General features: G+C 34.8%; 4 protein-coding genes across 8 annotated transcripts; all 4 read right to left on the bottom strand.

The window, feature by feature from the left end:
* Positions 1 to 1,593: 1,593 nt before the first annotated feature.
* Positions 1,594 to 4,213, bottom strand: LOC136226937 (derlin-1-like). The gene is given in 7 exon segments (XM_066015635.1): positions 1,594 to 1,943; positions 2,380 to 2,540; positions 2,730 to 2,858; positions 3,511 to 3,616; positions 3,676 to 3,749; positions 3,816 to 3,951; positions 4,104 to 4,213. Coding segments are annotated over 7 exon segments (873 nt in total). The 5' UTR covers positions 4,121 to 4,213; the 3' UTR covers positions 1,594 to 1,693.
* Positions 4,214 to 5,984: 1,771 nt separating this feature from the next.
* Positions 5,985 to 15,037, bottom strand: LOC136226925 (ceramide kinase). 2 transcript variants are annotated; one of them, XM_066015616.1, is made up of 13 exons: positions 14,596 to 15,037; positions 13,433 to 13,597; positions 13,177 to 13,344; positions 12,968 to 13,060; positions 12,520 to 12,612; positions 11,778 to 12,003; positions 11,660 to 11,686; positions 10,242 to 10,329; positions 9,197 to 9,346; positions 8,211 to 8,312; positions 7,693 to 8,064; positions 6,501 to 6,567; positions 5,985 to 6,424 (listed from the first exon to the last, which is right to left on the bottom strand). In XM_066015616.1, the coding sequence occupies exons 1-13, from the start codon at positions 14,791 to 14,793 to the stop codon at positions 6,287 to 6,289; spliced, it is 1,887 nt and encodes a 628-aa protein (XP_065871688.1). In that variant the 5' UTR covers positions 14,794 to 15,037; the 3' UTR covers positions 5,985 to 6,286. The 2 variants fall into 2 exon arrangements, with proteins under 2 accessions (XP_065871688.1, XP_065871698.1); XM_066015626.1 differs by having other exon boundaries at positions 10,242 to 10,326; positions 14,596 to 15,036.
* A 2,891-nt stretch (positions 15,038 to 17,928) lies between these two features.
* Positions 17,929 to 21,021, bottom strand: LOC136226906 (probable isoaspartyl peptidase/L-asparaginase 3). 3 transcript variants are annotated; one of them, XM_066015592.1, is made up of 7 exons: positions 20,821 to 21,021; positions 20,520 to 20,694; positions 19,709 to 19,773; positions 19,195 to 19,587; positions 19,044 to 19,102; positions 18,524 to 18,628; positions 17,931 to 18,432 (listed from the first exon to the last, which is right to left on the bottom strand). In XM_066015592.1, exons 1-7 carry the CDS (start codon positions 20,875 to 20,877, stop codon positions 18,207 to 18,209), a joined length of 1,080 nt encoding a protein of 359 aa, XP_065871664.1. In that variant the 5' UTR covers positions 20,878 to 21,021; the 3' UTR covers positions 17,931 to 18,206. The 3 variants fall into 3 exon arrangements, with proteins under 3 accessions (XP_065871677.1, XP_065871670.1, XP_065871664.1); XM_066015605.1 differs by lacking the exon at positions 20,821 to 21,021 and having other exon boundaries at positions 17,929 to 18,432; positions 19,195 to 19,598; positions 19,709 to 19,796; positions 20,520 to 20,654; XM_066015598.1 differs by lacking the exon at positions 20,821 to 21,021 and having other exon boundaries at positions 17,930 to 18,432; positions 19,709 to 19,796; positions 20,520 to 20,654.
* A 492-nt stretch (positions 21,022 to 21,513) lies between these two features.
* Positions 21,514 to 26,066, bottom strand: LOC136226894 (uncharacterized Rho GTPase-activating protein At5g61530). 2 transcript variants are annotated; one of them, XM_066015580.1, is made up of 10 exons: positions 25,889 to 26,063; positions 25,113 to 25,224; positions 24,762 to 25,024; positions 23,714 to 23,776; positions 23,596 to 23,614; positions 23,083 to 23,181; positions 22,900 to 22,977; positions 22,572 to 22,816; positions 22,161 to 22,326; positions 21,514 to 21,969 (listed from the first exon to the last, which is right to left on the bottom strand). In XM_066015580.1, the coding sequence occupies exons 2-10, from the start codon at positions 25,171 to 25,173 to the stop codon at positions 21,824 to 21,826; spliced, it is 1,140 nt and encodes a 379-aa protein (XP_065871652.1). In that variant the 5' UTR covers positions 25,174 to 25,224; positions 25,889 to 26,063; the 3' UTR covers positions 21,514 to 21,823. The 2 variants fall into 2 exon arrangements, with proteins under 2 accessions (XP_065871652.1, XP_065871646.1); XM_066015574.1 differs by having other exon boundaries at positions 23,596 to 23,776; positions 25,889 to 26,066.
* Positions 26,067 to 26,283: the final 217 nt, after the last annotated feature.

The following is a 26,283-nucleotide window of genomic DNA, read 5'->3' as shown; positions in this document are numbered from 1 at the left end:
GTGTATACGCCTAAGAATGTTGGAACCTATCCGGGATCAATACGGATGTATTCCAACCGGATTATCTAACGGGTTCTATTTTGTAGGTACTTTTGTCCAATGATCAGAAAACCATAACCAAGATGGCAATGACGCTTTGGATCATTTGGAATCAAAGGAATCAGATAGTCTGGGAGAGCAAAATCCAACTACCAGAAACGGCAATCTCTCTTGCGGGTAACTACCTTGCTGCCTGGCGCTAGTCCCAGTTGAAGAACCTCCCTATTGCTGTCCGTCACCTGTCCACGCCCTCAATGGTCCAATCCGAACTCGGCATCGCACAGAATCGCCCAAGACCAGCACCTCAGGCGGGCCAACAGGTCACCGTCCGCCCTGCTGCGCAACGAAGGCTGCCCACTTCCATCACCATCGACGCCAACGCCAATGTTAACACTGCTGCCCATCGTCTTGAGCATACAGCGCGGTCGACAATGCCACAGGTACGACATATTTGCTGGTCTCGCCCCCCTTTTGGCTTTGTCAAATGCAATTGTGATGCGGCTACCTTTAAAGCTGAGTCTTAAAGTGGAGTGAGAGCTTTACTTAGATCTTCTGATGGATCCTTCATGACTTGTCGTAGTCGCATAATCCCAATTGTTGACGATATTAGGGAAGCTGAAGCATTAGCTCTACGTGAGGCATTGCATTTGTGTGTCTATCTTAATTGTATTAATGTTTTGTTTGAAAGTGACTCGTTGATTGTGGTTAATAGTGTCAAATCGGTTGATCCAGACTTGTCTGTTTATGGGTCAATTATTCAGGATTGTAAAGTTTTGTTAAGTAGTCGACACGATTATAAAGTGTCTTTCTCTCCACGACTAGCGAACAGGGGCGCTCATGTTGTTGCACGACATGCCCTGTCCAATGCTAGCGAGTTCGTATCTTTTTCTGCTCCGGTTTGGTTGCAGGAGACTATTGTTGCTGATTCGATTTAAGGAATGAATATCATCTTGTTTCAAAAAAAAAAAAAAAAGTGTATCAATTCAATTTTCATGTTAATAATATTTAAAAAAATCAGCCCAAATATGGTAACTTTCCTTACTTAAAAATTTGTTAAATTTAACCAATTTATCAAATATTGTTCCATTTGGAATAAATCATTCCTGCCCTTAATTCATCTAAAAATAGGTCACATATTTCTAATTGAGTTTGAAGTTGGTCTTATTAGCCGAAGGTTTAGTTGGGATTATAATTGATAAATTAATCAATGTGTTAAATTAAAATATTAAAAGCTTAATCAATAAATTGAAAAGATTATCGCCTTCAAGATTTTTTTTATATAATATTATATAAAAAAAACTAGTAGCCAAAAATGTTATGAAATGAAAGTATATGGGCAAAGGACAAACTTTGCACCTTGGGCCTAGCAAAGGCCTTTTTACAATAGTTAGATGTAAATATATGAATATCATCATTAAATATAAAATTACCAAACTTAATTATTAATATGTCGTTATTTTCTATAATATATTTTAATTTAAAAATTTTAAATTCTAATTCATAAATTCCTACACAATATATTTTAGACCTCTAATTTATAAACCCTAGTTAAAATAGATAAAAATAATAATTTTTATTAGTTTGATATAATTGAAAATTATGATTTGACATGATTGTAAATAGTTTTTAAAAAAGGAATTACACTAGGAATTGATTATTGGGCACCAAGACGGTAGCCTCTACCGCGAAAAGCCACTCCACTACCAGCGGCTGAAGCTGAGTTATTAGTACTTCCGGCAGCCGTGGTACTGGCCGGAGCTTCCTCCGAAGTAGTGTTGTTTGTTCTTCTGGTATTGTTACTGAGACGGTAACTTCTTCCTCTGAATGCAATTCCTGCTGATGCATCACTCTGAACTGGGGCATTTACTTGTGTCCCTTTTCCCCAATATGCTACCAATTTGTGACTTTCAATTTTGTTAAAGAATACCAGATATGTAAACATTAAACTCTAAGTTTACATCATTAAAATTCAAATAACAACTCTCTTAGCTTAAAAATTAAAATGTTAGTAACGCTAAAATTCAAAAGTTGCTTTTTTTATACATCGAATTCCGTATCTGGCATACTCACTTATAATAAATATTAAACTCGATTAAAAATTATTTTTGAATTTGCAATTTTTACAGTCTGAAAAACAAAATTTTGTACCTAATCATATTCATATCAGAAATAGAAAGACGTTATTTAGAATTCAAAAATGACTTGTAATTTTTAAATGTATTAATGTTCACATCTAGCGGTTTCGATACCGAATGTGTGTGATTATAATTGATTGAGAATTCAATGTGATGAGATGGTGAATGCATAAAAATAGGAGAAAATGGAAAGTACGTAGGATACACCCAGAAAGGAGTCTTGCAAATGTTTCTTCCACCGGAAAGAGGATGAAGCACTGTGAGAAAATAATAAAAATGTCCCGCAACTATCCCCATAAGGCTAGACTTCAATGGGTTTCCAAATATGAGATCAAGTGCTAGCATTGTCCATGGAAGATAGAACCCCTTCATTTCATCACGAATTAGATTAAAAAAAACGTGTTAAAGATAATAATAATAATAATAATAATAATAATAATAATAATAATAATAATAATAATAATAAAAGGTTTTCGTAAATCTTGCACTTTTAACTTGATAAAAGGAATCAAGAAAAGAAAATTAAAAGATAAAACCACTCTTTAATTTCGTTACCTTAAATGACACAACACCATAAAAGCTGATACTTGCATTTGGAAATTCACGTCCCCATATATACACTATCATAAATACCAATGAACCTCCCATGAAAGGAGACCGCAACAATGGTAGTATAGACATTCCCTATCACGATATATGTTATGTTAAACTTTTTAGCTTACAAATTTAGTAAGCTACAGTAGAACATATTAATAGGTAAATATCAGCGAATGTATTAATAGGTAAATATCAGCGAATGTATTACTATATAACAAATTTAGTAAGCTACCGAATGTATTAATATGTTCTACTGTAGCTTACTAAATATCAGCGATCAATATTTAGTAAGCTACAGTAGAACATATTAATAGGTAAATTTAACGATACAATACTAATGTTATTGTTATTGATGAATAATTGACCTCACTATGTTGCAGGTTCCTCTCGAATTAACAAAATTATAAATGAATTTTTGTTGAACAAAATAAAAAAAATCCCCTATAAAGAGAGGAGGAAGAGCATGCAACAAAGTTCAAGAGAGAAGAGAAACTATTTCATCAAAATTAACATCATCCACCAATAGAGAATGTCTACTATGGTCCCGAACCACACTAGTTCAGGACTGTTCAAATGCTGACACGTCATATTATTATGTAAGCATAGTAGAAATTTTTCATCAAACATTCATAGTATTTTTTGCATTTTTTAAGAAAAAATTATTAATTAAACTTTTATAATCAATATCTTCAACCAATATTGATTCAGTAGATAATAAAGCTAATCTATTTAAACTTACGAGTAGAGAGAGTGCTCCAAAGAAGAACATCCATACAAAGTCTGCCGTCCTCTTATCAAAAGGTCCTCTCTCCAATGAAACCCCACCAAAATTTCATTAATTCAAACTAATTAACACATACATATTAATTAATATCATCAACTAAAAAAAAAAAAACTATCTTACATGATTAAAAGACGAAATGCAAATGGAAGTGAAAATGGTCCAAGAAAGAAGAAATTCGTAATTAGCCTCCACACCTGCATAATTAGCATGCACGATAATACCAAAACATATTTGACATGTTATCTTCTGAATAATCTTACCTGAAAACGTTTGATTACATCTTCATAGGAAAGAGCTATATTCCAAACATCGTAAAGTTGGAGATAGAAGGCTGCGGTGGTCATTAAACAGGCCACCCCATAGGTCTTGCTTACAGGTGGTAAAGAAGCATAGTATCTAGTGATCAAATTTTAAAGTAAAAATAGTTAAAATCAACTGAAAATTCCCATTTCTCATACACAAAGTTAGATAATCAAGAGCAAAAACAGACATATCAGGATAAACTATTGTTTCAATGTTTTCAAGGAAGGAAGGGAAAGAGAGATTACTCTGCCGGAGTAGACATTTTTTAAGGTCTAATGGTGGTGTCGGAATTATAAGATAAGATTACATCTAATTAGTTTTCCTTGTGGAGTATTTGACATCTTCAATGGTGGGGTTGTGTGTCTTCCGAAGACTTTGAACTTTGGAGTCTTCCTAGGACCCACATCATCAAAAGTCAAGGGCGTGAAGAATAAGCTGACTGTTCAAATTACCTCTGTAGCTGCCACGTGTCAAGCTCCACTACGTTATTGTACACAACAGTAGAAGGCACCAAATTGAAATGTTTTCAACCTATTAATCATAGTTACGACTATGTTTACTGTTTCATTTCCAAAACCCAATCTACTGGATTCTTAATTGGGGTTATTTGTAACATCATGTTACAGTGTACTATGTTGATATTGTCGGTAAGGAATAGGATTTAGGTGAAAACTCAAAATATTTGCATAGTATTCAATTAAGTTGTTATAATTGATATTAGAATCAAGTTTTCCGTGCACAATTTGTCGGTTCGGAGACGAACTAGACGAAACTTAGTGTGTCTGTAACGATCCGGTTTTGAGGAGGTGACACCGAGTGGTGGAAAGATTTGAGCAATTGTACAAGTTGGCGATGGGACAATAACGAACTACATTTCACATAAAAAAATGGAGTAGTGACTCAACTATTAGTAAGATGGATTTTCAATATATGTAAAATGTAGTCTAGTCCAATACCATGTGGATATTATCCATTTTAGGTAATATCCCATTTTGTAACAGCCTTGTACAATACTGTAATAGCTACATATTCCTATTTTACCTAAACGCCAACAATATCTAAAATAATAGAAAATTAAAACCAAAATTTCTAAAATACCATTTTTGAACGTTACTAAAATACCAAACACTATATAAACGATTACGAATGAAATCAATGTCAAATATTTTTTCTAACAAAATTCCATCTCCTTGCAAACTTGCCAAAAAATGTTCAAAAGCCAATCTATGCATTTTGATCCCTGATCAGTATATTCTGATTCCAATTTACGTTCTTCAACCTGCTTCCCTTTCGACTCCAAAGTTTCATTGAAAAAAAAAAAGTTCAAACAAATTGCATCTATCACAAAAAAAAAAAAAAGCATTCATTAATACGTAGAAACATAAACAAATTAGAACAACAAATTAAAATATAATTTTTATTTGAATTCACCCTTCCATATTCGCTCAATTTTACTTGAACTTCTCCCAATTTCATCTCTTTTAAAATTGAGCAAAAATGGATGGAATGAGATAAAATCTCGAAATGATTGAATCAATTAAAAGATGTTAGCAATAATATTTTATCAAGTTTCACACGAGTTTCAAAAATTAGAGTGCCATTTCATGTTAATTTCATCCAATTTAAAATACAATTTAACATGAATTTCACTCAATTTTACAAATTAAGTGAAATTTGAGGAAATCAGATGAAACTCATCATAAGAAACATTAATATTAATATTTTATTAATGCTTTTTTATCCAAGTTAAAGTGGATGAAAAATCCATGTTCAAACAATTTAGAAACACTAATGTTGTATCAAGTTTCCAATGCACTTCCACATGAATTCCATCCAATTTCACCACTTAAATTGAATGAAAATATATAAAATCAGTTGAAAATGACAACGATTATCAACCAGTCCCAATGTTTCAATGGATATCAGTTATAGCTTATACCATACATGGTTTTAATTTTTATTTGTTAATGATGCATCACGTTTATGATGCAGAGAAAAAAAGTCAAGTTCATTGATTCAAAGACTGAATTAAGAAATCTGGCCTCAAAATTTATTAATCAAAATCAATAAAAAGGCAAAAAGACAATTTTGACCCCTAAAACAATGGAATTTCACGAAAAAAAAAAGAAGACAAAATAGCAAATATTAAACTATGCTTTACACAATATTGTTTCACAACAAGAACAAGTCTTCTGTTCTCGCAAAACATTCAGTTTGCTCTCTCTCTCTCTTTCTCTCTTCACATTTCTTCGGCTCTCTTTTACTGTATGCATAAAGTACAACATGTAATGATCTCCTAATACTACAACAATAATGGGTCTTTACCCCCAACAGAATATACAGTTCGGTCATAAGCAGACTGATCAACACTTCATACAAAAATTGAACTCATTTACAGGCTAATAAAATTCTTCTGAAAGCCACTCTTCTAAACTTCAGGGCCTGATGCAAATAAGCTAATAAGCCCTCTAAATACTTGTGCTGACAGTTGATGTGCATGAAACAGCTCACCGTCCAAATTCCAGACGCTCTCGTCGCCGAAAGATGTAAATGTAAAAGCTGGAGTCTGTTAACAACAAACAAAATGTCTCAACAGAAGTTTCACAATCACGAGATAGATTTAATAGAACAAAGAAACATACCTTATGGTGTTCTACAAACTCAAAATTCCAAGGCTTTCCACCTCTCTTTGCTAGCTGAGTAAGGTGCCTGCATGATGTAATAGTTATTTATGACAACAACAAAAAAGTAATTGGGAAGACAGTGCAAAATATGATACACATTGGATACAAAAACAATGAACGAAATATCTATCAGCAGCTCAAGATCTTCCTGGACAGGACTTCATATAAACCAGTGGCTATAATACAATTGAAATGAGTCCTATCCTATGCCAGCAAGTAAATACATATATAGGTAATCTAATTTAACCAGGGTGTGAGGTAGAAGCAAATTAAAGTACCAAGAGGGAGAATTTTATATACGATGAACATGACGATTTTATATGTGGGGTGAAAGCACTGATGGCAGCAATTTCTTACAATTTAGCTTCTACTTTGGAATTATTTTGACCCCTAAATAACAGGACACAACAGATTTTTGAAGAGACGGTGGCAAATGAATTTTCAGTTTGTTACAAACAGCTATTGGTAACTTGTTCTCTTTCTTTGGGTCTGATGCCACGAGTCAACTATAGTTTTTTCATTGTGATGAGTTTCCTTGTGTAAAATGGTAACTAAAATAAATAGAACAATCATCTATAACAGCTCAAGGAATGGGTAAATTGCACGGACATTAACTGATATTTGGGGTTTCTTTCGCAAAAGTGACTAAACTTTATTTTCTTTCAAAAAAATCACTGTACTTCACATTTGGTTTCCATAAATTCATTCCGGCCAATTTTTTGTATAAAAACTCACCGAAATGTAGATGTGGGATAGAAAACCGTTGACTATATGCCAACTGGTGTCACGTCGGATAAGGATGTGATTTTCTATAAAATTTAGTGGCTTTGAATATGCCATGTTGCATATATGTGGCTGTCACGTCAGCCGTAAAAAGTCAGACATGTCCAGCATTGGCACTTAGTTGGCATATATAGTTAACTGTTTCTTGTGCCATGCCAATATTCCAGTGAGTTTTTGTACATAATTTGACCAGAATGACTTTACTGAATCAAATGTGAAGTTCAGTAATTTTTTTGAAGTCTAGTGACCTTTGTGAAACAAACCGTAAACTTCAATGACTGTTGGTGCATTTTACCCCTCAAGGAATTCCAAGAACTTCCAAATGACAATAGCCAAGACAACAAGAGAGAAAGAGTTTGTGCATTACCATAAATACAAAGCACGTGGACAGTCTCTAATTAACAGAAGATGAAGAAAACCATCTGAAAGGTGTGCATCAGCCACCAAACCATCTGGTGCTCGTTCATTTCTGTTAGAGATTACAGCAGCACCAACACTAAGAAAATGTCCTTTGCATCTCCGCCATCTAGATTCTTCTGGACGTGAATAGGGTGTTGAGCGGGGACTTCTTGTGGCAGGCTTTGCATTGCAGACATCGCAATTAGTACGGCAGACTGCTCTTTCTACTTTTTCAGGGCCACATACTGATCTCAATCTGCTAAATGTATTACCTTTCCCAGTGGTTGAATTTGTTTTCTCTGGTTCAGTTTGAATATAAGATACTTCTGCCTCGTATGACCTGAACCACACATAGGCAAGTGAAGTAAGAAAAACTGAAAAGAAATCATGGGAATCAATCATAGGATATCAAACATTGATCAGCAAAAGATTCTACAAGGCTCATCTGCACCCTATGATGAGAGAAAAGAAATAAAAGGAAATTACCTGTGTCTCAAAAACACCTTCGTTCCAGCATAATCATAACGCTTGGGGCCCATCCAACGATATTTTTCACTTTCTGTTATAACATCTCCATAAAATCCATACCTAATGACAAAGAAGAGAGAATTTCAGAAAGCCTACCCACAATATTAAAAATCTATCTAACTACGGTTGACAATATTTGCAAGAGGTTCAAAGACAAAAATAGGAAGGCCATTGGTAAAGAGACAGAAACATCCAGGAATTATACTAGCTAAAAATAAATTAGTATCTGTGCTAAAGTAGGATTATAACAGATAAACAACAAAAGAAGGGCTTCATGTCAGAAAACTAAGTTAAGGTCAACAACGAGGGCCAACATTTGGAGAGAGCATAAAAACGTTTGTAGGATAGCATCAAACACAAAATATGCCAACCACCGAAGGTTGAGAATGACTAATAAGTGGCTGAATTAAGAATCGAGCAAATGTTTCGTCATACTTGATCTGAAAAAGGACCATAGAGATAGAACATTTATTATTAACAGCCAACATAAGCTATACAACCACAATTATAAATGTCGATTTGTTTCACATAAACTGATTGTCCAGTGTCCAGACATACTAGTGGTCTATCATATTAAGAATCCGCAGGTGCCGCCGTTTTATGATAACATATAAAAGACTGACTATTGTTCAATGAAATAGAATCAAAACAAAACTAAAATGAAACAGAACAAGGAAAAACAACTTTGTTCTCTGGCTCAGAATATTATGAGTTTTAAAGACAACTTACAACTTCTAGTTCATTAAAGCGTTAATGATTAGACAACCCTTAAATCTTGATGGCCTACCTTGCAACTAATTGGCTTTCAAAAGACTTATAAGGTAAAACATTTTCTGCAGTATCAATATACAAAATCTAGCAGAAAGAAATGCAACAATCATTGGATTCGTTGATTAATGCAAATTGCAGCCACATAAGTATTTAGTTGGAAAAAAAGTCACTACCCGGCAAAAGAAGCTGCATAACGTACAAAAGGTTCAATATCTGAACTCAATGATGTTTTCCATCTCACAACTTGAGCTATATCAAGGTATATTCTTTTACCCAATACAATGTGCAGCGCAGATGTAACAGGATCTCGTGTGCCAGTTGTGCTGCAAAAGAGGAATTTATAAGCCTGCACAAGGTTGTAAGCAAGATAGCAAAAAAGAAAATGAAACTATACTTTAGTATGTTACTGGATATGGACACAGAAGTTCATCTTCTATGCAAGAGCATAGAAAAATCAAGAAGAGGCCAAATAGAGTTTTGTTGTTGCATTTTCATACTTAAGAGTGTAGAAAATTATTTGAGCATATAGCAACCTGTAATCGGAACTTTTTGGCTCCACTGAGTACTGTCAACATATTTCTAAACATTTTCGTTCTGGACATAGCAAAAAGCAATCAGGTAACTTTTAAAATTGTCATTTCAATCTGCTAGCTGTTGGGATTTTCTCTCTTTTTCTTTTCTAGATTCTGAACATTCCAACAATTAAATTTTGGAACAATACTAAAAAGGTCTAAATTTTCTACAAAACCCTAACATAAACAATTTGAATCACCAGAAAACAAATGAATTCATGGCAGAGTCAAGTCAACAAATATATACTGCTCTAGCTTATTCTTTCTTAAGAGAACACAAGACTACCCCTATTTTAGGAACAAGAGGGTGAAAATAGTTTCCAGCATCTGAAACAGGCCGCATAACATGGGTTTAAATAAAACATAGACTAAAAGATTTATCACAAGGCTTCAGCCTATACTGTCATAAAAGACATGTTAAACATGATCATCATAGTGCATGGCTGGAACAAGCTGAAAAGTGCAAATTATTCTATGGAGTACTTCGGATACACCACAGACAGTTCTTACTTATTCTATATGTTTTTGGGTTAGAAACTTGTTATTAACATAAAGCAAAACACAACCTCATAGCTGATAAAAACCTTGAAACTAAGATCTAAGAAATGGATTTAGAGATCACAAGACATTTAGAGCAAGAAAATACCACATTACAATGGCATCAGTTGAACCAGCAGGTATAATTCCGAATCTAAGCTGTTCTCTAAGTCGAGGAAACTCTAGATCTTCATCTGCTAATTGCCAGAGAGAAGAAAAAACATGTCAGAAGTCATGCATTACTAAATGTATATGAACATATAGTTTAACGATCGAAATTATTTCGTTGAAATTATTAACGCTATCATTTTCATATACTTTAACTTCCTCCCTTAACAACTCCTACAAAAGGGCTCAAGGCCAATAATAAATTTTTGGAATACAATTAACAGGAATAGTTTTAATTAGCAAAACATGCTTCACATCAATCGGCTGTTAGTTAGCATTTGAACCATATATAAACCAATCCTCTTACCAAATTAATTAAAGCATAAAGATCAATCAATCTAGTTAAAGATAATTCAAAAGCAAATCAATTTAATTAAAGAGGAAAAATAATCAGTTTCTTTCTTTCTTTGAAATTTTAACCTTTGAATTAATTACAATGTAAAGCTTCAGCTACCAATTGTGTAATGCATCCTTCCGGTGCAACTCTATGGAAAATTATTAGGATTCTCTTTATTGCATAAAACCTTAGTTTCACCTGATCCTAATAATTTCTCATAAAAGTTGCAGGATGTATCACACAACTGGTAGCTGAAGCTCAACATTGTAATTCAAAGGTTAAAATTTCAAAGCACGGATTCAATGAAACTGATTATTTTTCCGCTTTAATTGAAACTGATTACTTTTCCTCTTTAATTAAATTGAATTGCTATTGAATTTATCTTTAACTAGAATGATTGATCATTATGTTTTATTTAATTTGGTTAGAGAAGGATTAGTTTTATGTGACTCATCTGACTTTTTTCAAATGCCAAACCTTAATTAACAGCCGATTGCTGTGAAGCATGTATTGCTAATTAAACTTGTTCCTATAAACTGTAATTGTATTCCAAAACTTAATTATTGGTCTTGAGAATTTCCCTTTAGCAAGAGTTGTTAAGCAAGAAACTAAAGCATATGAAAAAGATGTTAATGATTTCAACAAAAGAATTATACCATTGCTTGATTTATGTTCATATGCTAGGGAAAAAAAGGCACTCCTAACCACTTCCGACTCTTACAGGATGTTTGAGAACTTAAAATTAAGTGTTAAATATTATAAATGCTGAAAGTATTAAATGGTCCAACTATTTGATAAATATTAAGAATAAAAATGAATTTAAAAATATTAGTTGATAATGTTCAACATAAAATTTGAAGTTAAATATTTTGACTTACTAGAATAAGTGAATTTTAAACGGTGAAAGGCATATCATACAAACCCCTAATATAATGGCAACTTGAGTGGAAGATGAAATTATGACATACTATGAACTAGAAAATCGAAACCACCTAGACTTAAAACCAAGATCACTAACTAACCTTTGTTGCAAGGGACGTCTTCATTTCCTGTAATTTCAGAACATGTGGTAATAATTAGTTAGTTATTGGCTACAAGTGCAATTCAGAACTAGATATTAATTGTAGTTATGTTACATACTTGAATTTCCTAATCCTGATCCATTACACAATGAATTGGAAATAAGTGGAGAATGTTCTTCATTCTGCTTAGCAGTTTCCCTAACTTTCGCATTTGGATCATGATCCACAGAATTTCGTTTGCTCCCATCATAATGAATAAAATCTGAAGGAGATGGTGGATGAGGAGCCTTATGCCTAGAAAGAAGAAACCCATTGAGGATTTCATTGAAGAAACCATCACCACCCTTGAACCAGACCAAATTAGTGATGACAATAATCAGTAAATACAGTTTAAATGGAGTTTAGTGTAAAGAAACCTATGATAGATTGAATATGCATAGAAGGTTTAACTAAGGATTGAGTGGGCCTGGTTCATATGAAACTCTCAGTTGCCAAGTATTTACCCTCGATTATAAGGATCTATATGTGTGGAATTAGATGAAAACTTCATCGCATAAATCAATTTGGCAGTATCAGTGTCAAAAAGATGCAATATTCAACACTCTACACGATGCTAACACACTTTTATCACAGTGGCTGCTCATCATATTATTTTACTTGCAAAGCCTATGATTTAAAATAGCATTAACTCAACTAAATAAATCCTAAACTAGATAGGATTAGCCATATGGATTCTTTATGTCCATTCTATCTGGTTGAGGTTACAGTGCGATATACTGCTGTCTACATCTAGAAACCCACCACCAATAAAAAAAAAAAAAAAACATGATTTTTGCAAATAAGAAGATTTGGATGCTTACAATAGCTATAACACCATCATATAAGCTGAGTTCTTGGTTTGCAATAGATGCCATCACATCAAATGCATGCCCTGCCCTCTCTGTTACAACCACCTGAGAAAGAAACTCAAAAGGCAATATTTTACTCCTATTGCAAGTAATTTAACAATGAACAGCAGTCACAAAGTGCGCCAAAAAGTAAAATCTTCTAATTCAGATAGTGATTATAACTGCAGGGAAAGAATAAGCTGTTCACACAGTCAGGACATATCAGTTGCATGATACACAACATATTACTTCTCCTGAGCCTTTTCAAGTTGACATTGGCGAAATCTAATTTGACATCATAATGAAGGTAATGATGCAGGAAAAACAAAAGGTAGCCGTTATTATGCACAAGTGGGTATGCTGACAAGATAACAGAAGAATCATAAATTACAAGCATATATGATTAATCATGCCCCAATACCTTTGTTTCAACTTCAGCACGTGAGAATATGGGCGCCACAGTTTCCCAGGTTCGATAACCACTTGCTTTCCCACTCCTTGGATTAACGAAAACCTAGTCAATAAGAAATGAAATCTGGAAAATGTTTTACAACTAGTTTGTCTTCACCAAATAAAATCTATAAAGAAACACAAATGGTATAAAAACATAACAGACATTGCAGAACAAACCAGAAGATTTTTCGGTCTCCCCACATCCATCTTCAGTGAAGCACTAATTCGAGTAACCCACATCCGACAAGTCTGTAAATCTTTATGACCAAAAGTATATGTAGCCAGAGTCCAATGACCAGGCTGAGATTGAGATTTTTGTACACCATATACTTTAAAGCGATGCATCTGCAGAAGTTTTATTATCTACACATCTTAAATGAACTTTCCATATGATTAAACAAGCGGATCACCAATAACAAAAATGAGAACAAACCTCAGACTCATGAGAATTAATACTTGGAAAATATTTTACAACATTAGGATGATATGATCCATGAATTAAACCATAGTTAAGGAGCTCCACGCTATACATATCAGACAAACTGATCTCAGTTGCTAATCTGGGAGCCAATTTGATTCCCAAACAGACTGATACCTCCTGTTTAAAGGAAAAAAAAAAGTGAAAGGCGTCATGAATTGAAAGTTGCACAGTCAATAAGCTCAATAGCTGGAAAATAAATCTACACTTTACATTGTTCTAGGTTGAGTCTAGAATTTAATTGTTTCCACCGGAGACTAAAGAATCAATGCCACACAGAAATAACTATCAAAATCTGCTATTACTAATAATGAAGGTCACAGCACAATAAGGGCGGCCCGGTCGCATTACGCGTCCCCGCTGAGCGAGGGTCCGGGGAGGGGTCCCACCACAAGGGTGTATTGGGGGCAAGCCTTCCCTTGCCAATTTAATTGGCAAGAGGCCGCTCCTAAGACTCGAACCCGTGACCTCTGGTCACACGACAACAACGTTTTTACCGTTGCGCCAAGGCTCGCCCTCGAAAAGACAGAAGATATGCTTGACTCTACATTAAAAGTCCAAGTATAAGCATGCTGAGCCAGAAAAGAAAGAACAAAAATCAACCTCAGCCAACCTCTAAACACAATTCCCATAACCAGCATCAACAACATTTTATCAGGATCAGTTTATAGAAATACCAAAATATACATTCTGACACAACTCTCCGTTCAACATCTACAACATAAGCATGACAATTACAATGAACACCCCCAATTTATCCTCCATAAACGATGAATCATTTAGAGTCAAAATAAAGCAAGTACAACACCATTTTTTGGTTAAAAACCAGTAATTCCTACACAATCAATATATATGCAAAAAGAAGAACAAAAAAAAACTTGAATTAACACATGTCAAAACACAGTCAGGGCTCTTGCGTTCACTATAAACAATTTAACAACTGAAGTACCAACGAATTCATGATTTTCTTTGAAACCAGAATCACAGCAGAAAGGGAGAACCTCAAACTAACTATAAAAATGGAATCTACATCGATTAAAAATGGAAAAGAGGTAAATATTTTTCATGGTTACTTCTGTACATAAATTAATAGATGCAAATGCGTATAAGGTACTTACGTAATCAAAAGTTTCAAGCGATTTCCAAGACAAATCGTCAGAATTGAGAGTGAGAACCACTTCCCCTTCATTTTCCAAGAACAAGGTCGAGTTCAAGGACGATGATGATGCTTCCCCATTTTCAACCTCTACATTACTCAGGTGAGATTTATCTCCTTCAACTCTTATAATACCATTATCATCTCTCCTTATTTCCATTAAGCCAGAATCGCAGATACATAAAAGGAATGGTATATTCTCGGAGAAGGATAGGGGAATGGTTGGTGGTGCAATTATTATTGACACAATTCAACGAGATCAGAGTTGGTTGACCTGAAACTCAATCTGATCGGAATATGAGTAAGTCAAAATTCGGAATTTACAATTTTCTAATGGGGAAGGAAACTATTGAATTCGGAGATGATGAGCCAAAAAGACTAAAAAGAACATCTCAGATATTTATGTTCTGGTACAAATTTGGATTTTCAGTTTCAGTTGCTGCGAATAGGGTCCGGATCATTCCGGGTCGAAACATTCGGGTTATGTTTGTACTTGTTGGACCATGGATAATTTTGTACTTAATATTTAACTTGCAAAATTAATTTATTTAATAGTGTTATTACATTAGTCCGTATGTAACACGTGTTAATATTGATTAGTCATTTTTTAATGGAATTAAAGGTTAAAGGCTTGAAGTTTCAAAAAATAAAAAACAATAAAATAAAGGCTCGATAAATCATTTTCCCTCTTAACTTGTCCAAACAGCTTGATTTACCTTATGAACTTTCAAAATGTTCCGATAGGTATGTGAACTTGTATCAAATATTCAGATAACCCTCTAAACTTGCACAAAATGTAATCAATTGATCATTCGGTTGCAAAAAGTAAGTTAGATGCGGAAGATGTATTGCACGCTTCTTAAAAAAAAGTAAAACGACCAAGATCGGGGTATACGGTTTTAATATTAGCGAAGACAAGTTTTATAGTTAAACAAGTAATAACTTCATTTTTAATCTATTTTTCAATTATATAATAACATTCTAAGGTGCGTGGAATACATCTTCCGCATTTAACTTACTTTTTTTTTTTTACAGCCGAGTGATCAATTGATTACATTTTACGCAAGTTCAAGGAGTTAACTGAATATTTTATGCAAGTTCAGTAATCGAACCGAGCCGAGCCGAGCTTTGACCTGTTCAAGCTCAGCTCGCTATGAAATTAACGAGCTAGAGCTCGAGGCGAGCTTGCTATAAAATTAACGAGCTTGAGCCCGAGTTGAGCTTTGGCTTGCTCAACGAGCTCAAGACGAGCTTCGAGCTTGTTTCGAGCCTAAAATCCTCTTTGGACTTGGTTCATTAAGAAAATCATCTAACCATGAATTGTTTGTGGGTAAATCGTTAATTATATTTATGAAGTTTGCTCGCAAATAACTCTTTAATTGTGTACATAAACAAGCTCACAAGCAAAGTTCGTGAATAAATAAACAAGATGCTTACAAATAGTTCGTCTATTACTCATTTATTATGTTTGTGAATGACTCGTCTAATAGCAAATGAAATAATATTAAGTTTAGATATTTGTGAACTAACACAAAATTATATAGTTTTCTACAAAACTAAAATTTGTTCATAAATGTTTTAATCGAGTCTGCTCGCGAGCTTTCGAGCCGAGCTTTGGCCTGCTCAAGCTCAGCTCGTTTACAAACCGAGCCAGTAAATCGTGCTCACGAGCAGCTCGTTTATAAATCGGGCCGAGTCGAGCCAAGCTTTTATCGAGCCGACCACCGAGCCGCTCATGAGCGGCTCGGCTCATTTACAACCCTATGGCTATCAGAACACTTTAAAAGTTCAGGGAGCCAATCAAGTTTTTTGGACAAGTTCAGGAAAAAAATGATATATTAAACCAAGGTTAAATTAGTCCTTAAATCGGTATGAATTGTCAAATTAACCCACGATATAGTATAATATATTTTTAATACTCTAACTTGATTATATTTGCCTTTTATGTTTACATTTTGATATATGAAATCTATTATTATATTTAAAAGGGAGTGAAACCATACTAACAAAAGAAACTTTTAAAAATCCATTGAAATATAACTATAGGTCATGAACAACTAATTTTGATAGAAACTTCTCGAAACAAAGGTAAAAACCTCAGTGCATTCATATTATACATTGGTAAATAACCCTTTTGTAATCATAAATTTTGTATAAAAATTATCTTTTAAATAATTTTTTACTAACGAAAGAATAATATTACGTAATAGAATATGAAAAAAACAAATTTCTGATCTTTATATTATTTATAAAGATAAAATATATTTAATTTTGGATAAGGATTAATTGAATTTAGAATTTTTAATTGTACTAAACTTTTCTAATTTTTTGTTTTTTTGCTAATGAAATAATTATATTAAGTGATAAAATGTGAGAAAAATAAATAGAGGCTAAAACCGCATTAATAAAAGAAATCTCTCGAAATAAGAGTAAAGATCATAAACAATTATTTTTTTTTATAGAAGCTCCTCGAAATAGAGACAAAAAAATCTTACTAAACCCCTCAAAATAATATTAGTGCACAAAATATAATAGTTTTTAAGTATAAAAATAGATTTCAGATATCAAAATGTAAATATGATAAAGTTCGGATATAAAAAATATATTATACTTTCAAGACTGATTTGATAATGGATTAATTTGACCAATCTCGTGAACTTTAAGAACTGGATTGATGTCCAAAAATTAATTTGGGCTAAATTTACTCTTCCATTCGATCTGAAGTGAAGAATATTCCATAAAGATGCGAACAGTACCTTTTGGTCACGTGGATTGATATCCACCATCCATTCCAGTATCCGTACGGCTAAGCAAGGAGAACTATGGATCATGGGAAACGATTATGCAAAGGACAATGGGTACATGAAGAGAGGACCACCTAGCGCTATAACGGCTCAAAGTCCTTAGACCTAATGAAACGATGACACCTGGCAACACGCTTGCTATATGGCAGAGTGCGTCACCTGGTGACATTGCAGTATGAAGGTTGCAGAGTCAACTGAAGACCGATACGGCTCTAGTGAGTCATTAGGGCACATTCTCAGAATTACGACAGTTACCCCTATATATATATAAGGTGAGGACTCCACAAGAAACAGTTACCCCTATATATATATATATATATATAAGGTGAGGACTCCACAAGAAGTATGTAAACATCATAATAACATTCCTAATTGTCTTCATCCTCTCTCCAACCTTCGTTAACTTAAGCATGATTGTTTTGAAATGCAATTTTTCACTAAACTTATATCTCGTAATTGGAATTAAATGGCTATTAATATTTGATGTAAATTGTAGAAGTTTGGTGAGAAGCAATGTCGATTAGCTTTATCTAATAAACCAGACTGTAAAGGGAACAAAATTAAGTTCGGGGTGACAATTTCCGATACAATAACATGCTTTATAGAAGCAACCCGACTGACACAATCCATTTGAGACGATCATCATTTTTTTAATATATTTTTATCATAATAATCACATAGAAAATATGTATATAACATAACACAATTACAACACGCGCAAACCCGAATTGCCACCCCTAATCAGAAGTGGAGGAGTTGAGTTGATACTTCAATTAGAAGGGGAGACAGTAAAAACCTGAACATCCTTCATTTGTGGACTTTTTACTGAGTACTGAAATGTCCAGCCATGACAAGCACCTCCATGAACTCCTTTTTTATTCACTGCAAAAACAGCTCCTACAAAATCTGGATATTTTCTTGCTATTCTTTTTATTGCATCCTTTGCTGCTTCTTTTGGTTCCATTCCTAATCTCATGCTCTCCACTGCTTGATAGCTGAAATCAAATAAGACCACAAACTCAACTTATTATTAGCTTTCAGAAACACCAATTTCAATTTCATGACAAACAAGGATATGAACACTACCATGGAAGGAAGCGCATCATGATGTCACCATCTCCGGTTGCACCACAAGCACCGATTTCGCTATCCGCATAGGCTGAAGATCCTGCAATCGGTCCGTCACCCACTCTGATGCAAAATCAGAACTTGCATTACATTTAGGGATGGCAAAAGGTACAATTTCGCGGGCACCCAACACTATCACCTCTAATATCAATGCCTAACATTACACTTCCACACACAAAAATAACAGTTATTAAATTCTGGATAGATACAGTGAAAATTTGATCTACTTTCACAAGGAAAAATGTATTTCTTCCGGCACTCCTCATAATAGAACTTCTACAACCAAACGAAGAACATAGACGATGGTAGGGAGACTGAGATTCAAATGCATCTCATCATTAATTTAATTCATCATCATGCATGGAGAATATTACTTGACATGATTGAAGTCTTACGAGGCTTAGAAACAATTAAAAGAACAACATGGTGATGCTGATCAAGACATTTTTAGCAGCAAGATGCAATGTAATTATTGTACCTGCCGGGTATCTTATACGTGGCTCCATTAGTTGATGTACCGACAGCTACATGCCCCATCTACACACAGAAGTAAGTTTGTATATACAGGTTATATGTAGAAGGTAGAAAGCGGATTTCTGCCAAATTGAGCTAGCATTCTATCAACTTACTTTATCAATAACAGCCATTGATATAGTGTCATGATTGCCAGGACCAACAAGAGCTGATCTTGGTTCGGCAGGTGCCATGATATCGATTTTCGAACATTCACGTTCATTGACATTCGTGGTGCCCTTCGGATGGTAAGGACCACAACTGTCATTGGGTACAACATTTTTCCGAAAATTAGGTTGGCAGTGATTCTCTTTCCATTTAGTCCATTTCTGTATAGACTCCGATGAACTAAGGTTCGTAGGTCCGGGAAGACCCATTAAGATGGCAAAAGCTGATGCTTGCTCCCCAACAAGCAAAGTATGCTGTGTATGCTGCATCACTAATTTTGCAGCTCGGATTCCATCTTTCACATACCTCATTGCAGCAACAGCTCCAACCTCCATTGTAACCTATACAAATTCTTAGCAAAAAGGATGAATTCCATCAAAAAAATTTACTCCATTGTAACCAAATCAACAAGTATTAAGAATTAAGTATATTAAAGGAATAAATAAGACAAAAAGTGTTTACTCCATTCATGACCAAAGCATCAATTGTGGTTTCTCCATTCTCATCTGGACTTCCCCCAGGCCCCACTGTTCAATCCAGATGAAAATTGCTGAAGACATAAGCAACCTTACCAAAGTTACAAATAAGCATGCTATAAGAAGGTCAATAATAAAAGCTCCTGTTTACGACAGTACAATAAATTCAGAAATTTTATTTCATATAAAGTGACCTTCACAAAACTACTATTGATCAGTGCTAAAGGGGCGGCCGTTGGAACAGAAAATCTGAGTAAGGAGTGTTCCTAATCGAAAATTCAGAAGGAGTTACTGAGTTATTTTACTAGTAAAGTGAGTTTCTAATTCATGTAAACGCGTTTTAAATCCGTGAGGCTTAAGTAATGAGACTTGGGCCAAAGAGCACAATATCTACATGGTATTGAATCATCATGATACTACAATTAGTTTCAGAGCCACTCTCCGCAACCATTTGTTGGTTTCGAGATGCACGAGGCATATTATGGCGAGCCTCACCACCCAGTCTTGAGAGGTTGGCGCTGGGGGTGAAAAGTCTGAGTTGTAAAGGCCTTCAAAGCAGAAATGGAGAGGAAGTCCCTAGGCTATATTAGTAAGGTGACACTTAAAAGAACCGAGACTTGTACCAAAACAAAACAATATCTACAATTCACATAGGCATACTTCAATTTGCCTCAAAAGCATTTTGCTGAAATTGGAACCAGAATCTACTGATTGCTGGTATTAGTTCCAATTACAATTAGGTTTAGTGATGAAGGCAATTGATTGGGGAAAATGTTACTAAAATGTAAAATCATTACCTGTGCCATCACATCTAAGTTCCTCACAGGTGGAACAACCCTCGACGACGGCATCGACGGCAGAAAGACCAGCATCAGCAGCCCTCCAAGCAGACTTAACAGCTTCTTTGAAGGGCCAGGTGCTGACAACTAGAGGGAACTGCCCTGAAAACTCAACCACATCATCACTTACTGCCTGATAAGGGAAAATAGTGAGTGAATAAAAAAGAAACAATCCCATGAGGAATTTGCTGATAGAATATGAAACATTCATCAGTCAAAGGAAAAGCAACAGGGAAATTAAAGAATGCTGTTTCATTACCGATGAGAAGAAAGCTGCGAGGACAACAAGACCAACAGTAAGGATTCCTGTGCCCATGGAATGGAACTGTTAGCTTTTCTATTTTTGTTGAATGATAAAGATTAAAGAAGTTGGAGTCAAAGACAATAAACTGTTTTTCCGACTTCCTTTTGTCTTATCGTCAGTTGGAATTTTGGCTCGCAGATACGCCGTAGTAACGCTGTCGTTGATCGCAATGTCATTTTGGCCCATTCACTCTTTTAAACGACGTCGTTTTAGTTCGTTTTATTTTATCTTTCCATGTTTTTTCCCACGATTAAAACGAGGGAAAACATGTTGGATGTTTAACCAAAATCCAGAACTTGCATTGAAATTCCCTTCCAAAGAGGTTAATCCAAATAGTAAAGAGTTTGTACCCCTTGCATGTTAAATTTTGGAGCTGAATTAAAATTTAGTTTTATTTCTTGATTAAAAGCGTATCTACCCTTATACTTCCATCTAACCGGAGTTAGATCCGACCAAATTCGCTGAATCAGTCACCAAATTAGAATTAATAGGGAAATTTGTATTAAAAATGATAACTTTATCAATATAAATCATTTTATCGCGTCAGAAATCATCATCCTAATTGGAATTAATTCTTTTAATCAAATACTACTTGATATGGAACAGTTAAACAGAATTTCCCTATATCTAATGTTTTAGTCGAACTCAGAAATGAAATAAAACTTATTTCCAGACCATATCATCTCACACAAATAATCTGTTATAAAACTTGTTCATCTCCCTTACTCTCCCAAACAAGTCACAATATTTAGAACTTCCTACACTAAAAATATACAGAACAGAACCCACATCCCAATAGTTCCCAGGTTTGGTGAAAACAGCAGCGGCTGTTATATGGAACGATAAAAGTTTCATCCTTTGAAGAAGTAATCATTCTTGGAGCAACTACCAAGTCTTACAAACTAGCCCGTGGATGATCTAGGAAACAAACATGTTTCTTTTTCCATGATTTCCCGGGTTACCTCCACACGGTCTCATGTGCGTCTGTGAAAATTGTGTTGTGTTGTTCTATGAGGCACTGAACAACCTCAATAGCTCCGAAGTCCACAGGCATACCGTCATCCAACGGAATTGCTGAAGAAGCATCAGTTCCTTCACCCTCTTCTACAAAACAAGATAGGAATAGCTTTTAGTTTTGTACATTATACTATACATGATCATCTTTCTACCCTATGAATGTAAAGAAATTGGAGGTAACCACATTATGACTCAAATGCTCAGAAACAAATCCGAGCTAATGACTCTCTAACTCATCACATCGAAAAGAAGATAGATTTATCAAATAACACACTAACCAGCAAGCATGTCCCACGCAGTGTAAGCAGTAGAATTTTGATCCATGCTATTCTTGGAAGGATTTCTTGAAGCGTTACACCAATATTGCTTGTAAATTTCTGGTTTCTGCTCTTTCCGCCACATAATGACTGGGGCAGTTTCCATAGCAAGGCTTCGTGCATCCATCTGCAAATGAAAATAGACCACACAAAATACCTTATCAAATTTGCAATACCAAAAAATGTTTCCCAACAATGTGATGTCTATCAAATCCATATACGAGATATGTGGAAGCAAATGAATAGATAAAGTGTGCTGTTTCACAGTGTCCTCCACAACATTCCTTGAGGAAGAAGTGGGGGACAGTGTGAAACAGCACAAAAGCACCAATGCTCAAACATAAGCTCACAGGGACGCACACAGACACTTGCCTTATTAAGAAATGATTTCTGACTGACACGGAGCAATAGTGCAGTGATAAACTCCAAAGTCATATAGTTTACAGTAGGAAGCTTCTTCAGGACGTTTTTCATTGCATGTGTGCTAGAGCGAGCAATTTTAATCTCATTATAGTGCTCAAATGTTGTTAGTGGTTCAGGAAGGCTTGCAAGGTAACATTTGACTAAAGCTGCCACATCAACTGGATTTACACCCTCCGGCAATGAAGCATCGAGATCTACAGCATGATATCAACATAAATATCCTATCACCGTAATGAGGTGGTTCTCATAAACACTAAATAAAGAACAGTCAAGATACCTTGGTTGTATATAGAAACCAATTGCTGAATGATCTTCTTGTCCCCTTCAGCTTTAAATAGGTTCGTTGAGTTTAATCCTAACAATAGAAGTAGCAAATATAAAAGTTAAAAGATTGATCCTGGTGGTCAGAATGATAATTGGGTAGTTGAAAAAATACCAAAATATTCTCATATTGACTCACCTGATAATATCAGATAATCTGCACATTTGACCAAAATATTAGGAACAGACCTGCTGGATTGTTGCCTTTGTACAATGACCTCAATTGGAACTCCAAATACTAAATATGGAGAGTAATGAACAGCTGTTAGTTTATCTATTTTTCGTTCGGCACATACATTAAATTCATTGTGAATTTACCAAAACCTGTAAGCTGAAATATCACTAGAGCTAATCCTCGTGATTAAAAAATGTACAAAAGATTTTATCAAATGTTTTTGGACAATAGAAAACCAGGGCAACTCCAATTTTTGGGGTAAGCAGGTAACATCTAATTATAGCCACTTCTATGCATCTTGCAAACAACATTCTTGTCTCGAGAAAAGTTTCAAGGAAAAAAAAATCTGGTAGCAACTGATTTAAATTTTTATAAGTGGGATAAGTAGAAGAGGAGAGGACGAAAGAAAAAGGGGAAAAAAACAAAACAAAATACGCTCGTTAAATAGGTAAGATTTTCCAAGTATAATAGACTTACCATCAGTGCTTGCAACTCCCTGTAAATGAAAAGGAAAGGAGAACATGAATATGTAATGGATGCAATATTGGAAGAAAAAAAAATTAGGAAATAAGAAAGTAATGTCAGAATGACGTACCTTTTGCCGCCTTTCAATATCAGTCAGAATTGTCTTACTCTTTTGTGCAGTCTTTTTCGCCACCTGCAAGGATTCCACCATCAAATATGTTGATCAGCATATATTGCTATGTAAAACTATATAACAGTTACGCTATTGTGGACAAAGATAAAAAGCTTATACAAATTATCATCCTTTTGTAGCAGCAGGCAATTTCTTTACTTTATATAATACCATTTCATGATTTTTAAAGGTTCACCAAAAACTAGTACATTGTAAGTGATTCAACAGCTCTTAATTTATACTTCGGTCTTTCTTTTATAAGCAAGTTACCATAGTGAATAACCTAGACGTAAATTTATATTTTAGACATATAAAATAAACTTGAAATTTATATTTGTACTCGTTGTCCATAAACTTTGCTGGTTGTTTAACTGTTAGCTTAGTGAAGCTCAGAATATTATGAAAGACCTTGAATTTGAAATTTGTTTCTTCAAAATTATTCTAGCATCACTTGCCAAGTTACAATTTTCTGAAGCACCCATATGAATTATACTTAGCTTACTTTTGCCATAGCAACAAGGTAAAGAAGTTCTCAGGAAAACACATAAAAAAAAGGGGCGGTCCGGTGCATTACGCGTCCCCGCTTAAGCGAGGGTCCGGGGAGGGGTCCCACCACAAGGGTGTACTGGGGCAAGCCTTCCCCTGCCAATATTTTGGCAAGAGGCCGCTTTTAAGACTCGAACCCGTGACCTCTCAGTCACACGACAACAAGGTTTACCGTTGCGCCAACACATGTAAGAATAAATTAAGCTAAAGACTCACCAAATTTTAAGCTTCAGAAATTAGTCAAATAATTACTAATATAATTGAAACTAAAGTTCTTCTCAGTTTGGAGTATCTTCTTTCATAAATTTTATGCAATATCTAGTCAAGGTGAGAGGAGGTATATAAAAACTAGATATCATAGGTGAATGGAGAACCAATCAGATAAATCTAGTATGTTAAATAAGATGATAATCTTCAGTCAAACTACCTAACAAAATCTCAAAGGTAAATCTCTGGTTACCTCTTCGAGCTTTGTCTTCCCAACAGTGACTTTGTCCTTCGTATCAGAGTAGCCCTTCCTCAAGAACATGCCGGTTGTAGCAGCTGCAGTTATCAATTGTTCCTGCAGAACATGCCTAGTTGCTGGCTCCCGAAGAATTTGCCATCGACTTCTAACTGCTGACCCAACTCGTCCTGCTGCATCAGTGACATTGCCTTTCGCATCCTTTGCAACTTCTCCCATGAATGATCCAGCTGATTGCCCAGCTTCTTTGATCTTTGCCCCTGCATGTACACCATAATTAAAGCATGAAATAAAATAAGATAATTCAGAACAAGAAAAAAACAGCGTCTAATATTCATATGAAGATACCCGAGGAGGAAAAGAATCCGGTAGCCTTCTCCTGCCACAGAGGTGAGCCAGCAGAAGGCATTGCTCCAACTATGAAGTCCAAACACTGAATTTAATATTTATATAAAAGATCCTGTTTCCAGCAAAGTGAAACTAAAAATTAGCAGTCGATACTAATAGCAAAAGCCTCCAAAATTTAACAAGTGAATAAGAACAAAGCTTATCAGTTTCTTCCTGTCTATTAAGCAACCAAACAGATTAAATACTCCCAAAAGCCACTGTTTGTCCTATTAGTAAAATCCCACCAAGGACAAACTTCCAGCAGACCATATCAAATAAACCCCCTCCATATTTTAAAAAATTACCAAATTCTTAAAGAGAACTCTCGGAGATCTCGTAATACCACCGCTAATTGACAGATGATAGTCATAAGCTCTTACAGCTAAAATCAATCAATCGCTAACTAAACGCTGAACGACAATTGAACAATTAAATATTATTCACTTTGATGGTCAACATACATCAATACCAGACTACATAACTCTGTCTATCTCATAAATTCCAAAATTCAATCCCAACTTTCTGCCCTCCAATTTCCCAGCAACCAAATAACACAAACAAAAATCAAAGCTAAACGAACAAAAATTGACATATAGCTGCAAGGAAAACCTGATTTTGTAAAATCTTTCCGATTACATAAACCGAAAAGAAGAGAGATTACAATACAAGAAAGAATCATATTAATTTTTTCAAGAAAAGAAGAAGACCGTTGATAATTCTCAAATAAATTTGATTACCTTGTTAATCTGAGTAGTAGATGAATGAAAGAAGCTGAGAGTAAATGAAAAGTAGATTCCAGCAGACGGTGGCGCAGAGGAAAAAGGATGAGTCAATTCGCGATGATGAAAGCTAAAAAGTTGAAACTTTGAAATTGAAAGTTGTTTATTCTTCTGGGTTGGGGGGAGGAAGGAGAGTGCATGCCCTTTTTCGGTATTTCAATATTGTAGGAATGATGACTTTGTTTATAATTGGTCAGCGGGTGGAGTTGAGGTCTTTTTCAAATCACATATAGCCACGTGGAAAATGTAGGTAACACGCGGACCCTAACAGTTCCAGCAGATATTCAGTAAAGTTAAATAAAATAAAACAAATTCCTGTTATTTATAACGGCTCTCCGACTGTTACTCTCCGA

Source organism: Euphorbia lathyris, chromosome 1 (assembly GCF_963576675.1).
Source record: "Euphorbia lathyris chromosome 1, ddEupLath1.1, whole genome shotgun sequence".
Classification (NCBI taxonomy): domain Eukaryota; kingdom Viridiplantae; phylum Streptophyta; class Magnoliopsida; order Malpighiales; family Euphorbiaceae; genus Euphorbia; species Euphorbia lathyris.
Note: the sequence above shows the minus strand (reverse complement) of the source record. Positions and strands in the feature narration are given on the sequence as shown.